The following is a 15,923-nucleotide window of genomic DNA, read 5'->3' on the forward strand; positions in this document are numbered from 1 at the left end:
TATAGACCACCAGGTCCTGCTGCAACTTTTTGCGACAGTCTATTAGATGCAATTATCCAACCAGCAGTTAGATACAACCATTTTCTCCTGCTAGGGGACTTAAATATCCACTTTGATAATACAGAGTGCATAGAAGCACAATCTCTCCTAGGGGCACTCAAATCCCTGATGTTAGAACTGCAATTTACCACGCCCACACATCAATCAGGTCATTTACTTGACCCGCTATTTGCGAACTGGGATTCTATTCTGACTGCCCCTCCCCTCACAATTCCTTGGTCAGACCATAAGCTTATTGCTTTTGAAATCTCTCACGTCTCTAACACTACGAAATTTCATAATTCCATGTCCCATAGGCGCAGGAATTGGAAGAGATTTACGCAAGAAGCTTATAGGCAGGCCTTATTGGAAAGTCCCCCTCCCTTGAGTAATAATCTATCCAAAAGCTGGACGGCTTATGAAGAATGGATGGAAAAGGCATTGGATAAAATCGCACCGTGGACCACTAAAACCCCAGTAAGATGTAACAAAACGGCTCCTTGGTTTACTGACGAATTAAAAAGAGCTAAAGCCACATGCAAAAAATTGGAACGTCTCTGGAGGAGAGATTATAATATAGAGAGCAAACAACTTTACAAAACTGAACTAAGTAAATACTCTAAAATGATCAGAGCAGCAAAGAGTAAATGTTTTAATGACAGAATCCTGAATGCAAACAATCCTGCCAAAGAACTCTTTGCCATATATAAAGAAATTACGGTCCCCAACAGACTATTGGCTCAGGATATGCTGTCCAATGATCTATGCAATTCCATAGCAGATCACTTTATAAATAAAGTGGACACAATTCACGCCTCATTCACTATAATACCTGCAATTTCTATGCAGGTGAAGATGACAGACAGTTGCCCAGATAGATCTAGGTGCTTAAACAGTTTTGTGATGCCAGACCGCCAGTCTATGCTTCGCATTGTTAAAAGTGTGAAATCAGGTTCACCTAACGATGCTGTTCCACCTAAATGCTTCACTGACATCGCAGATGTTTTAATAGATCACATAAGTCACCTCGTCTCCCTTTCTTTCTCTGAAAAGCAGGTACCTGAACCTTGGAAAAGAGCTCAGGTTATTCCATTAAAAAAGAAAGCTAATCTGCACGTGTCTCATCTTCAGAATCTCCGCCCAATCTCTCTGTTACCCTTCTGTATGAAAGTGGCAGAAAAAATTGTAAATATACAGCTTATGGAACATTTGGAGCAGGGGCGATTTCTTCACCCTACTCAATCTGGCTTCAGAGCTCAATACTCTACTGAATCGGCAGTCCTCTACTCAACAGAACTGATGAGGCAAATAGCTGATAAAGGCCAGACAGCAGCGCTTGTGTTACTTGACTTAAGCGCAGCTTTTGATACTGTGTCACACTCTACGCTGCTATCACGTCTTACAGAGATTGGAGTTGAAGGAGATGCATATGAGTGGCTAAAGTCATTTTTGGAAAATAGAAGTTTCCAAATTCATTGTCCGCCATTCAAATCCACTCCCAGACAGCTGAAGCACGGGGTTCCACAGGGCTCAAGTTTGAGCCCTACCTTGTTCAACCTGTACATGGAACCCCTTGCACGTATAGTTGAGTCCTTCGGTGTTAATATTATAACTTACGCCGATGACACGCAACTAATAATTACACTCAGTCAAGATGGAGAAGAGACAGCTATCAACTTTTCAGCTTGTCTCTCAGCTGTAGCGAGCTGGATGAATAATAACTGTTTGCGTCTGAATGGAGACAAAACTGAGGTGTTGCTCATTGGTAAGGCTCCTTCAGCATGGTCATCAGACTGGTGGCCAGCAGAACTTGGTCAGACCCCTGTTCCTACGGATTCAGCCAAGAATTTGGGAATGATACTAGACACCAAACTCTCGTATGCGAAGCATATCGAAAAGGTTACCGGTAAATGTTACGCAGTTCTCAAAATCCTGCGTAAGGTCCTTGACCTAGTTCCGATGAATACAAGGAAATCTCTTGTCCATGCCCTAGTCACCCCACATCTTGACTATGGCAATGCCCTACTTATAGGGCTGAGCCAAAAAGGTCTGAAACAACTTCAAAGAGTCCAGAATATGGCTGCCCGCCTAGTTCTCAACCTTCCACGCAGAGCTTCAGGAAAGGATGCTTTATCCAAATTGCACTGGCTTCCTATAAAGGAGCGTATACTTTTCAAGGCCCTGTGCATTTCCCATCGTATTGCACAAGGGAAAGGACCCCCTTATCTAAACAAGCTCCTCAGTATCCACCGCCCAAAACGTCACTTAAGATCATCGGGCAGTATGTTGTTTTCAGTTCCTCGCATTTTTAAAGCCAAAATGGGCGGCCGCTCTTTTTGTTATTTAGCAGCCTCCCATTGGAATAAATTACCTCTTGAATTGCGGATGGAACCCTCCGAGAAGAGATTCCGTTTGAAACTTAAGACGCATCTCTTCCCTAAAGACTAGCTGTCTTGTTGGTTAGAGATTCTACTGATCTGGTTGGTCTGATGGTCTAATGATGGGGTTCGATAGCGCGGGGACACACTGTTCAGTGTAACCAGGCGCTTAATAAATGGTTTTTATTATTATTATTATATCTATAAGCTCACTGCTGTAGTGAGCCTTTCTAATGCTGGGCATTTTCACTAAAATAGATTTTTTGTTAATACCTTTTCTTTAAAGCACATGAGAACTATTGAAGCAATTTTAGAGTGATGTAATATACATTTTTGTTTAAGTAATGCGTTAAGACATGTAATGAATGGTCTTGCAAATGTTAACCAAGAAAATCAATATCTGTAGCTACCAGAACTGTGCCAGCCCATCCCTTAACGTCATTGATAGCAATTGGACTGCTCAAAAACCAACCGGCGCTAGTTCCCTTTCAAGCTTTGGTTAATTTACTCATCTGCCGACGCGGACATGAAACATTGGATTTTGTCTCTTCAAATTATTTCTGGAGATTTCTTTTCATGCGAAGGCTTCCAAATATGTGGAAAAGGGTAGATTCATTGTACTTGATCGCCATGGGCATTTAGGTACCCTTTATAAACGTATACGTTAAAATAAGTGGAAAATGTACAGATGAGATGCATTTAGGAATGTAACATTTTTTAAGGAGATCACTGATCTCCAAAGAGCCTTCTGCCTGAGAGTAGTACTCCAGCCAAAGGCCTTTCTCGTGACAGCTCTTTATTCAAAGATTCCTGTAGTGATGGTTTTAAATCAATAATTGACTATGTATAATAATTGAAGTCTTTCATTACTTTTGCAGGCAGCTTTCCTGGGACAGCGTGGATTAATTGAGAATGACTTCCTCACTAAACTTCTTAACGGAATGGCATTTGCTGGCTTTGTGTCTGAGAGGGGACCACCTTACAGATCCTGTGATCTTTTCGATGAGGTACTGTTTTACAAAATTGACTGATCTTATATATAACTGAACAACATATGATTTTTATGGTTTGTTTCTTTAAGGTTTTCTATGGGATCCGTGAGCCTACCTTCCTTTATGCTGAAGGGTTATCCTCCATGGCAGTGTGAGTGAGCTGAAGCATTTGTAGGGCAAATCAAAAATGTGCGAGACCAAGTACATGGAAACACTGCCTGGATAAGGGACTTGCTTTTCTCCCTTGCTCTCCTACCCCCTTGTAATTCCCGCTTACCTTCCAATTAGGTAAGCTCTTTTTCCTCTACTGAGAGATCTAGATGTTTGCATAGTAGCTGGCAAGCGCCAGACTGCACATTATTTTTTTCCTTTGAGGCAGGAGTCTCTCCTTTCAACCGACTACTTATCTGAAGGTCCTCTGCTTATGCCCCATGCTGCTTGATTGGAATACTTTTTTTCCTAGTCCCAGTTCTCAGAATTTGACCCACACTGATTGTGCTTTCAGTACTTGATCCACAATCTCAGTACCAGTTTTCAGTGTTACTACAAATCGAACTTAAGAGTAGGCTGAAGTCTTCATCTGACACCTTTTGAGCTCATGCTCCCCATAGAATTCTGGACTTATTTTTTGCAAGTAAGCACCTCTTTTCATAGGGTAGGTGGTCCAGCGAACTCTCTTTCCAACGAGATGTAAATCATAGGTAAGGAACACTGTGTGTATGTATATCTATATATATATATATATATGTGTGTGTGTATATGTATATATATATGTGTGTGTGTGTGTGTGTATATATATATATATATATATATATATATATATATGTGTGTGTATATATATATATATATATATATATATATATATATATATATATATATATATATATATATATATATATATATATATATATATATATATATATATATATATATACATATATTTGCTGACCTAGCGCATGGGGAGAGAGGAGGCAGTACACGGCTGCCTGATAAGGGGGACCCAGGAGGACTTTGTTACCTGTTTTCCGTGCTGCAGGGACGGTGGAATGTCGACCAACTCAGTTGGCAGCATCACTTGGTGTGGAGTGGGGCCCTTCACTTTACGGGTCCCTGCGGCAAACTACAATGTCCAGCATGCAGTGGGGCAGCAGGAACAGCACAAGGAGCTTCGCACCTGTGAGGCAGAGGAGGGGCGTGACCACGTGACTGGGAGTGGTCACAGCTGATATAATACCTCAGCAATGAACCTGTGACAAGGATACAACTGGAACAGGCACTGATGAATCCATTTTAAGGAGGAAACGCGTCTGCCTAGCGTTTCAGGAAACCCTTTTTATGCTTGTGCAGCTACATCAAATAAAGCCGCTTTTGAAGTCCCCCGGAGTATGGTCACACTTTTTCCTGGTGGAGGGAAAAGATTGGAAGCTATGTTAAGCCAGACTGCAGGCTGCCCCCTTCACCATGCCGGTTTTGGCCCCGGGGATGCCATTGTCTTGGATCTGACGGCATTAAACACATGTCCCCCTTCCCTGGCCGATTTTGACCCTGGGGACCCTTCTGCTGGGGCTCAGCGACATTTTATAGGAAGCCTTTCTGCTCTTCTTCCAGCATTGACCACTGTGGTGACCGATGCCTCCTGTCCCAGGTGGCTTTGGAAACTACCTGCACTGGTGATAGGAAACCTTGGAGCAACATTTTCATATCATTTTAATCAAGCTTTATGTGAATTGCTTTACCCTCAATGATTTTCTGCCCTCCATTTGATTATTACAAGTCCTAATGGAAAGCTGCACTGCAGTGTGGTAATCCAACAAGCAGGAGTCTCCAAGGTCATAATCTGGGACTCAGGCTTACGTTGTCTGGCTGGTCGTGAACTGTCGGCAGAATTCCTGAATTTGCGAACTGGTAATCTTTCGGTGCTATCTTTATGACCACAAGTGGTATCTTCACCTGGAAAAGGTTTGAGTCATCTTCGCCCCCTGAGGTACTCTCCCAGTGAACCTTGCCCCACTCAAAAGAACAAGCACTGCCCGTTGATCCATGACCTGCAATTATCCACTGCTAGAAGCTCTGGGAATCCCAATACTTGTAGGCTAGGACTTCCAACTCAACTTTTCTTTTCCATTTTCTATCAGGTGCGTTAGTCTCATCTACACGTTTGGCATTGTTTTTCTGGAGCAACATTGGAATGCAGGATGCTAAAACTTGCCATTGGTTGGAAGTTCCTGAGGTTTCTGTCACATAAGAGTGGGAGGTGATTTTCGTCCCATACCGTGGCATTTGCAGCTCACTCTGGGTAAGAAAATGTTCAGGGATCCACAGATAGCCACAGCACGATGTATCTCCCCTGACCTCTCGATACAGATTTCCCAGGATTGAAATAATTTCTCGAATACCAGTTTCCCCTGAGCCTAGATTCTGCATACCTCACCATGGAATCTGGGTGGAAATGTGATGTTTATAGAACATTCTGGTTAAAAATGTGCTTGATCTACATGAGCCACATGATCCTGGACTCTCTTGCCCAGCAATTTTAGGGTTCAGTAGGTGTTAGCTGACCTTTAGTCAACATTATTCTACTATTATTTTCCAATTAGTCTACCATCCCTCAAGGAAAATGGTAGGACATTTAAAGTTCTTTAAGCATAGTTTTGATATGTGACCTCCGAGAGATGAGGTAAACCCTCCCATTCTGCCTTTCGATTTGGGTGGGAAGATTTATTGATACCAGGTTTGGAGGTGTAGTCCAATGACCAGTCCTTGATATCTTGTATAGAGTTATGCCATGTATGCCAACATATTCATGCACAGATACAGACATTACGTTCTCACCAATTGAATTTGCATACGGGATTAATACTATACCTTAGATTCATGTCGGAAATGTTCAAAAACAGAAGAAATTAAACTCATAGAGAAAACTTAAATAACTGACCCAGGCACATCTGAAAGTTATCTTCGCAGACAAAACCACTACTGAAACCATAGATATTAGTGACGTATGGATTACATATTCTAATCAATCTTGGAAAACCTATTTATATACCAAAACTTTATTTCACACCAAATGATTGGATTGCAACTCATTTCATCCATGGTCACTAAAACAGACTCTTCCATTTTCTAAGCTCACCAAACAAGATGATTTTATTAAGGAAGACCCAAAAAGCAAATAGATACCAGTAGCGATTCCAATTTCATGCATTTTCTTGTAACGTTTTGCATTTGAAAGCATATCCTACTTACCTGTGCCAAGTCCTACTTGGTTCTGGAAATAAAATAATAGTCTACCTTTTAGGTCTCGTGGCATGGACTGCGCACATGTGCAGTCTCGCTCGCGAGATTTTATGATCTTGGGTAGCTTACACTAGCAGGCTTTAAGCCCTGTCCCTCTTTACCATTGCCCGGCGTCACCGTTTATGCTAAACGGTAGCCGGCCATTGGGTAAGAGCTTGTGGTGACGTACAGTGTTCTCTCTTTCTGCCGTCCCACTTGGACGGACTGCCTTGACTTCCTGCTGGCGTGAAAGGTTTGTCATCTTCTTTATAGGTCCAACAAATGGCCCCATAAAGAAGATAAACATTTTACGCCAGCAGGAAGTCCCGCCAAGTCCATCCAAGTGGGACGGCAGACAGAGAAAAGTCGGCGTCATTGTGAGCGCTTCTTTAGGACTTGTTCACTGCTGCTCACCACTCGCCTTCTCTCTCGTCAGCTTGCTCGCTGCCCCTCCCACCAACTCACCCTCTCTTTCATTCTGCCTTCATCTCCTTCTGTCTACATCTCCTTCTACTACTGTGCTCGGTCCCCTCGCTACCCTTATTAAAGTTCTGGGTAACTTTACTGCCGATAGTAGCCACTGACTTGCTCACTCTTGCAAAGTTTTCAAATTAACCAGCGACGGCTGAAGGAGCATCCAATCAGAGCAGCTGCCTCGTTTTGAATCACAAGGAGTTCATTGAGAATAAGGGACCAGGTGACCCCTTGGCTCTGCACTCCTGGGGTGCGGTGAGGGGAGCGCGTGCGTATTGTTCACCGCAGCACTGAAGGGGGGGGGGGCAGCAGCATAAGCATATTTGTCTCTAAACTGCACCTTAACAGTTTAAGCGCACGATTATGTCACAGTCACGAATGATCCGGGAGCACACAAGACAGACTTTTGTTTCTAGCTTCAAATTATGTTCACATTAGTTGGAGAAAGCTGTAGTAACTAAGACTGTGCGAGAGGCATTCTTTGGAATGATCTTATTACGTGCCGCTAGGGCTCGAGTCGGGGGTCCACGCGTGTGGACGGCGTCCCCCCACTCTTTTCACAGGGTGGACACCGTCCCCCCCTGCCAAGAAGCTGGGCCCCACAGAAATAAGCTGAACGTGTCCCGATGTCATTTTCAGACACCGGGACACGTAGTACGTGACGTCATGGAGTAATTTGCATGTTGTCAGTCCCCCCACTTCTTTGATAGGACTTGAGCCCTGCGTGCCGCCTTCCCAGGAGATTTGTAATTGTTCTAATAAGGTTTCCATAATGGTAGCTAGCGGTGAATGTCGATGCAATGAAGTGGATTAAGGTAACAAACCACATCTTAAAAAAGCGCGTCGCTTGTGTACACGTAAAAGACATGAGCACAGGAGCTCACGTAATACAAACAAGGTCAACAAATACACGCGCACAGGGGCACCCGCACAACATGAAGACTAAACACGGTGCACATGTACAACTCTAGTGAAGGGCGTAATGCATCCCCCTACTGAGCAAGGGTGGGGGGCGGGGAGACAGTTCAGGGGGCCACAAACGTCTCGGAGGGGTTCCTTTCAGACCAGGACCAATGAATTTCTGTGAGCTATGGAAAACTCAGTTGCCACTCATAACATTTGGAGGGGTCTCGGGGGGGGGGGGGGGAGGCTCTGCATCATTTTATCATTTTCCTTTATGCCGCTGACACACAGACAACACAACGGATATATTCAACATAGGCAAAGTACAGTACACAAACAACACAAGCACATGTTTCATTGCCAGGAGTGACGATTTAGGTGGAGAGGTTGTGGCCCTATGACCAGAGCTGCCGACTTTGGGGATGGGGACCCAGGTTCGAGCCTTGGCTTTGCTCAGCTTCTTGTGATTCTGGGCAAATCGCTAAATCTCCCCGAACCTAGCAAAATTGAATGTGCCCTTTGGTAACTTAACTGGGGCCCATGTAAAGCGCACCAATAACTTTGGGTCGAGTTCACGCTATATAAATCTGCAGCAAAATAATATTTTAACCTAGCTGTGTTACTTGACCTTGAAAGCCTTGACTTCTTGACTCGCAGGCGTGGGATGTTTGTGCTTTGTTTTGTGTATAAAAATTATCCAAAAGCCTGAACTAAATCCAGGATTTCAATGCGCACCCGTTCATTGACCTCGCGCAGAACGGCACAGCCATCATTCATACACTTCGGAGGGGGGGGGTTCTTGTTTGACACACACTCAGCACTTTTTATAGTGGAGGGCACAACACCTCGGGCCCCTTCTATATTTAACAAAAGCAGAGGGCCACTGGATGTCTATGATTTTGCGGCAACCCCGTTTTCCACATAAGTGTTGAGTTACCGCATTTACCAAATAATCAGTATTCTGCAGCATCATCACAAAAATATGTTTCTGGAGCAAAAGTTACGAGAAACGCAGCGTTTTCATGCGCAGTGGCCGGCCCTTCTCAAAGATTGACTGCATGGTTGTCTTTCAGTTATTCATTGCTGTTATGGGGGTCAAACTCAGGTTCTAATAAGGCGAAACCTTTGCCCAGAAAGCCCACTGTGTAATAATGACCAAATAATGAAGTAATACTGTCACAAGATGAGCAGCATTAGACCACATAATTGCCTTTCCTTGCCACATAAATTAGTCAACTCTGCCGCATAATTCGGTCCCGTGGGGGCACAATGTCAGTGGTCCTGAACGAAGACGACCTTCGGATTAGAAGGTTTGCTATAATATTGCTAGACAGTTGGCTGCCACAAGACTTTTTACATACATTTGATACGTACACGAGAAGTGTTCCAACTCAATGTCACTGATATATTTTTTATCACAATGTGTAAAATAGACATATTACATTTGTAATCTGAAAGCAGTATAAAATAAATCTGGACTACAAGTTCCAGAACTTGAAGAAAAAAACGGACTGGACTATTGTCCCCCGTGGACCTAGGAAACTTGGTAGTTTCCTCACATCCATACACTTCAAGGCAAGGGCCACTTCGTGAGTGGCTGGTGAGCTCCTGGCAGTATGCCGGCTTGATTGCAGTGTCCGTGGAGGGGTGTTCAATCCTCAGGTCGGCTCTCTGCTTTCCATTGTGTGCTTCAGAATTTCAGTTAGATCCGAATCAGCGCAAATCTCTCAACTAATTCAATAAGCGCCATGTACAATGCACTGCTCTCTGCACGTTCGCTGGGGCCTGCAGTGCTCCCCCACAGACACAGAGACTGCCTCACTAGGGAGGGGGTAGAATAGGGTGACAGAAAGTGAGATTGAGAGAGAACTGAGCCAGAGGAGAGAGAGGCAACGGATGTTACAATGCGTACCTTTACGACGCAGGTTTAACAACGCAAGTCGTTACAATGACTTGCTTTGGGGGGCGTTGGATAGTGAATAGTTTAATTTACTATTCCAACTTCAGTCCCCGTTGATAGTAGGGAAGGGGTTGGATAGTAAAGTAAACTATCCCCTATCCTAGAGCGCCCTCCAGCGAAAGTCGTTGTAACGACTTTCGTTGTAAATCCTGCGTTGTAACGGTACCGCGTTGTAACGGTTCCATTGTAAAGGATGTTTCCCGAGGCAACAGGAGCAAGAGATCGAGCGACAGAAGGGGTGGGAGGTGGGCTCGAGTGGGAAGAGAGAGTGACGCGGAAGACTAGCGGAAGACTAGCGGCAGGGAGCAAGTAGATTGGAGGAAAAATATAGATGGGGAGTTAGGTGGAGTGCGAAAACCTGTTGGTATAAAGATGGAGAAGGAGAGAACAAGAGGTACAGAGGAAAGAGAAGAACAGGAAGTAGGAGAAAGATGACAAATAGACAAAGTGTGTATGTGGCTTTGCAATGCTGTGCAGTCCTGTGACGAGGAGAGATGGGACTAGACATGAAGTCTGTACCATTATTTTGTTTTTAGTGTGTGTAAGGATAGTTGAGCGAGTGCTCTATGTCGCCTGATTCTAAGCACTGCTTACAACAAATGACACTATTATTAAACCTATTGATACTCAGTTTTTCGACCTCAACGGAATTATCTGCTTTACTTATTTTCGAACTTGTGACCTGGATGTCACCGCAGATGTCAGCAGCTGCAACCGTAACTCACAGAGTAAGTAACCCAATGTGCCCTTGGGCAGTTCTTTAAGTGGGCCGGGTCTCACCGGTGCTGATCACCGGCAGTTTTTTGAAGGAGACCTCGAAACTGATCTCTATCGGGCTCTGGTTTGTGCCCTGGCGGTCTGTTTTTTCCGGACTGCAGTGACAGCGTTGTAGGGGGGAGGGAAATGCTTTTCTCTCTGGATTTCCCTTCTCTTTTTGGTTGTCACCAGGGCTTTAAGTGGAAGCTTTTTCAATATTATATAAAAGCCATAGTTACTGCTTATTTATCATATGCAACTAACAACCATTGACAAAGCAGATAGTCCTGAATTGTTGTAGGTATAATGTTACTTGTTGTATCATAAACCTGCATGCACCATGCATGCAGGTGGGTCGCCCCCCTAGCCACCGCGTGGTCCTCCCCGTTCTGTGCTGCTGCGCTCGGACAGCCCATTCTGCGTGCTTGTACCTGTAACTTGTGCTGGTGTAATTCTTTTGTTTTTTCCCCTTTTGCCTTTTGTAACTTGTGCTTGTTTAATTCTTTGTTTTAACCCTCGTTCCCCTTTTGCCTTTTGTAACTTGTGCTTGTTTAACTCTTCGTTTTACCCCTCGTTCCCCTTTTGCCTTTTGTAACTTGTGCTTGTTTAATTCTTCGGTACCCCTCGTTCCCCCTTTGCCTTCTGTACCCTCCCGCTTCCCGCCTCGCCCTCTGCTTCCCGACGCTGCTCTCTGCGGCCCCGCCCCCTCGCAGTTCCCATTCGCCACCCCGCTCCCGCCTCCTAGCTGCTCCTCCCTCCCTCAGCCCCTCATATGGAGGCCGCACGGTGGTAAAAGGAGCGACCCTTGACCCTGTCACCAGGTAGGTCGCCCCCCTAGCCACCTCGTAGTCCTCCCCGTGCTGTGCTGCTGCGCTCTGACCGCCCATTCTGCGTGCTTGTACCTGTAACTTGTGCTGGTGTAATTCTTTCGTTTTTTCCCCTTTTGCCTTTTGCAGCTTGTGCTTGTTTAATTCTTCGTTTTACCCCTCGTTCCCCTTTTGCCTTTTGTAACTTGTGCTTGTTTAACTCTTCGTTTTACCCCTCGTTCCCCTTTTGCCTTTTGTAACTTGTGCTTGTTTAATTCTTCGGTACCCCTCGTTCCCCCTTTGCCTTTTGTGCCCTCCCGCTTCCCGCCTCGCCCTCTGCTTCCTGTGCTGCTCCCTGCGGCCCACCCCCCGCCGTTCCCATTCGCCACCCCGCTTCCGCCTCCCAGCTGCTCCTCCCTCCCTCAGCCCCTCATATGGAGGCCGCACAGTGGTAAAGGGAGCGACCCTTGACCCTGTCACCAGGTAGTTTGCCGCCCTAGCCACCGCATGGTCCTCCCCGTGCTGTGCTGCTGCGCTCTGACCGCCCATTCTGCGTGCTTGTACCAGTAACTTGTGCTAGTGTAATTCTTTCGTTTTTTCCCCTTTTGCCTTTTGTAACTTGTGCTTGTTTAATTCTTTGTTTTACCCCTCGTTCCTCTTTTGCCTTTTGTAACTTGTGCCATTTTAATTCTTCCGTACCCCTCGTTCCTCCTTTGCCTTCTGTGCCCTCCCGCTTCTCGCCTCACCCGCTGCTCCCTGTGGCCCCGCCCCGCCGTTCCCATTCGTCACCCCGCTCCCGCCTCCCAGCTGATCCTCCCTCCCTCAGCCCCTCATATGGAGGCCGTACAGCAGACTCGCAGCGGATGCGCGCAGTGGGTGCGCCGATTGTGCGTCGAAGGCGTGCCAAAGGCAAGCCCGTCTGCGCCCGTCCGCGCCTGGACCGCGCCTAGCGCCAGGACCCCTGGCCCTCGACGATGCCAGCCCACCCAACAGACTTATAACACCGCCACCCTCCACGCACTCATCTCCGGCCGGAACCCTGCCTGCTACCGAGCCACCCCGAAACGCACCCACGGACCCTTCACCTGCCATGCCTGCCAATTCACCTGCCTCCGAACCTACACCGCACCCGCCAAGCCGAGCACCAGCAACAACCACCTCAAGTGCATCCTGCTCAACACCCGCTCCGTCCACAGGCACGCCGTCGAACTCTGGAACCTCCTCGACACAACAGCACCGGACGTCGCCTTCCTCACGGAAACCTGGATGAATACCTCCTCAGCCCCCAACATCGCCATAGCCATCCCAGATGATCACCCGGAAGGACCACGTTAACCAAACCGGAGGAGGCATCGCCATCGTCCACAGAAACACCATCCGCATCACAACCAACACCAACGACACCCTCCCCGCCGCCGAGTACCTTCACTTCCAGATACACACCGACCCCAAGACCACCCTCAGAGGCACTCTCATCTACAGACCTCCGGGACCACGCACACAATTCAGCGAAGCCATCGCAGACTTCATCAGTCCACACGCCCTCACCTCCTCAGACTACATCCTCCTAGGGGACCTCAACTTCCACCTGGAGAACAACAAGGACTGCAACACCGCCGCCCTGCTGGACAACCTCGGACTCAAGCAACTGGTGAACACCCCCACCCACTATGCCGGCCACACGCCTGACCCCATCTTCTCCTCCAGCAAGCACATCTCCTTCAGCCACTCCACCGGACTACACTGGACAGATCACCGCTGCGTCCACTTCAACTTCTGGAGAACCACGACCCACCACCACCCGCAACAGGTTCCCCACAGAAGCTGGAGCAAGATCACCGCCGACCAGCTCACCACCGCCCTCAGCCAGAACCCACCCACCAACACGACAGACCCCAACGAAGCAGCCCGCAACCTCACACAGTGCTCACCAACTGCGCCGACGACCTCGCACCACTGAAAATCCCTCCCTGCAGACCTGGCAGCAGGAAAGCCCCGTGGTTCAGCAACGACCTTAAAAATTCCAAGAAAACCTGCCGCACCCTCGAGAAAGCCTGGCGCCACGACCAGACAACAGAAAACATGACAGCCCTCAAGAACGCCACCCGCAAACACCACCAGCTGATCCGCACCACCAAAAGGACAGCATTCAAAGAACGACTGGACAACAACACCCACAACAGCAAGGAACTCTTCAGCATCGTGAAAGAGCTCTCCAATCCCAGCGCCTGCAACAACGATATCACACCCTCGCAAGACCTCTGCGACACACTCGCCTCTTTCTTCCACCGCAAGATTGCCGACATACACAACAGCTTCGGAGCACAGACCACCCACCCAACCACCGAACCAACGCCCCCCCACCACCACCCTCTGCACCTGGACCCCGGTCAGCACCGAAGACACCACCCACCTGATGAACACCATCCACTCCGGCTCCCCAACCGACCCCTGCCCACATCACATCTTCAACAAAGTCGACTCCATCATCGCACCCCAACTCCGGAACATCATCAACACCTCCTTCGCATCCGCCACCTTCCCGTAGAGTTGGAAACATGCCGAGCTGGGCGCCCTCCTGAAGAAACCCACCGCGGACCCCACGGACCTCAAGCACTTCCGCCCCATCTCGCTCCTCCCCTTCCCGGCCAAAGTCATCGAGAAGACCGTCAACAGACAACTCTCCGCCTTCCTCGAGACCATTGGATCCCTCGACCCCTCACAGTCCGGTTTCCGAGCAAACCACAGCACAGAGACCGCTCTCATCGCAGCTACCGACGACATCAGGTCCCTGCTCGACAACGGGGAAACTGCTGCCCTCATACTCCTAGACCTCTCAGCAGCCTTCGACACCGTATGCCACTGCACCCTGATACAGCGCCTAAGCACACCGGAATCCGAGGAGCGCCCTGGAGTGGATCATCTCGTTCCTCGCCGGAAGAACCCAGAGAGTCCGCCTCCCCCCATTCCGATCCGCGGCCACCGAAGTCACCTGCGGCGTTCCGCAAGGATCCTCACTCCGCCCCACCCTCTTCAACATCTACATGAGCCCTCTCGCAGCCATCGCACACCAACACAACCTTAACATCATCTCCTACGCCGACGACACCCAGCTGATCCTCTCCCTCACCAACGACCCCGCCACAGCCAGAGCCAGCCTCCAGGAAGGAATTAATGACGTTGCAGAATGGATGAAGCTCAGCCGTCTGAAACTGAACTCAGACAAGACGGAAGTCCTCATCCTGGGACCATCTCCTTCTGCCTGGGACGACTCCTGGTGGCCCCCAACCCTGGGCACCGCACCCAATCCAACGGACCATCCACGCAACCTGGGCTTCATCTTGGACTTCTCCCTCACGATGACCTAGCAAGTCAACGCCGTCTCGTCTTCCTGCTTCAACACCCTGCGCATGCTCCGAAAGATCTTCCGGTGGATCCCCACCGAAACCAGGAAGACGGTCACCCAGGCCCTCGTCACCAGCCGTCTGAACTATGGGAACACCCTCTACGCTGGAACCACAGCCAAACTCCAGAAAAGATTCCAGCGCATACAGAACGCTTCTGCACGACTCATCCTGGACATCACTCGCCACAGCCACATCTCGGCCGATCTAAAAGACCTGCACTGGCTCCCCGTCAGCAAGAGGATCACGTTCAGACTCCTCACCCACGCACACAAGGCTCTCCACGACATGGGCCCGAAATACCTCAACAGCCGCCTCACGTTCTACACACCCACCCGCCAGCTCCGATCCGCCAGCCTCGCCCTCGCCTCCATCCCACGAATTCGCAAATCCATGGCCGGAGGAAGATCCTTCTCCTACCTGGCAGCCAGGACATGGAACTCCCTCCCCACCCACCTACGGCGGACCTTGGACCATCTCTCCTTCAGCAAACAACTCAAGACCTGGCTGTTTGAGCAGAAGCGACCCCCCCCCCCCCCCCCCCTCCAGTGCCTTGAGACCCTAGCGGGTGAGTAGCGCGCTTCTTTACAAATTTGACTGATTGATTGAATGACAGAAACAGCAAAATATAAGTTGAGCGGCACACTATGCTAAGCACAGATTTTTAGCTTACGTGCCTTTAGCCACGTCCTTAACTACATAGGCCATGCTCCCCCCATCCCCCCCAGTTTTTTCATCGTACTTAAAACCCTGCCCTTGGGGGCTTATTGGAGCTGTGAGGTGTGGCAGATGGATGAGAGAAACATGAACTCCGGGCACCTGTTCACGAGTCCAAAGCGCTCACGGAACCTGCAGCTTATGTCCCACATGTCCGCTTTCTTTGAAGACTTTCTGCTCAAAGCGGCTATGAACTTAAAATGAGGACCTGGCAAGTA

General features: G+C 48.2%; 1 protein-coding gene across 5 annotated transcripts in view; it reads left to right on the plus strand.

The window, feature by feature from the left end:
- SBF2 (SET binding factor 2) overlaps positions 1-15,923 on the plus strand; it is a 2,158,806-nt gene that overhangs the window by 942,963 nt on the left and 1,199,920 nt on the right. For all 5 annotated transcript variants that reach the window (XM_086955965.1, XM_086955960.1, XM_086955962.1 and 2 more), the window contains exon 12: positions 3,296-3,424. In XM_086955965.1, coding sequence (XP_086812091.1) covers positions 3,296-3,424 — 129 coding nt within the window. The remainder of the gene's footprint in view (positions 1-3,295; positions 3,425-15,923) is intronic.

This window comes from Lissotriton vulgaris, chromosome 2_1 (genome assembly GCF_964263255.1).
Source record: "Lissotriton vulgaris chromosome 2_1, aLisVul1.2, whole genome shotgun sequence".
NCBI lineage: Eukaryota > Metazoa > Chordata > Amphibia > Caudata > Salamandridae > Lissotriton > Lissotriton vulgaris.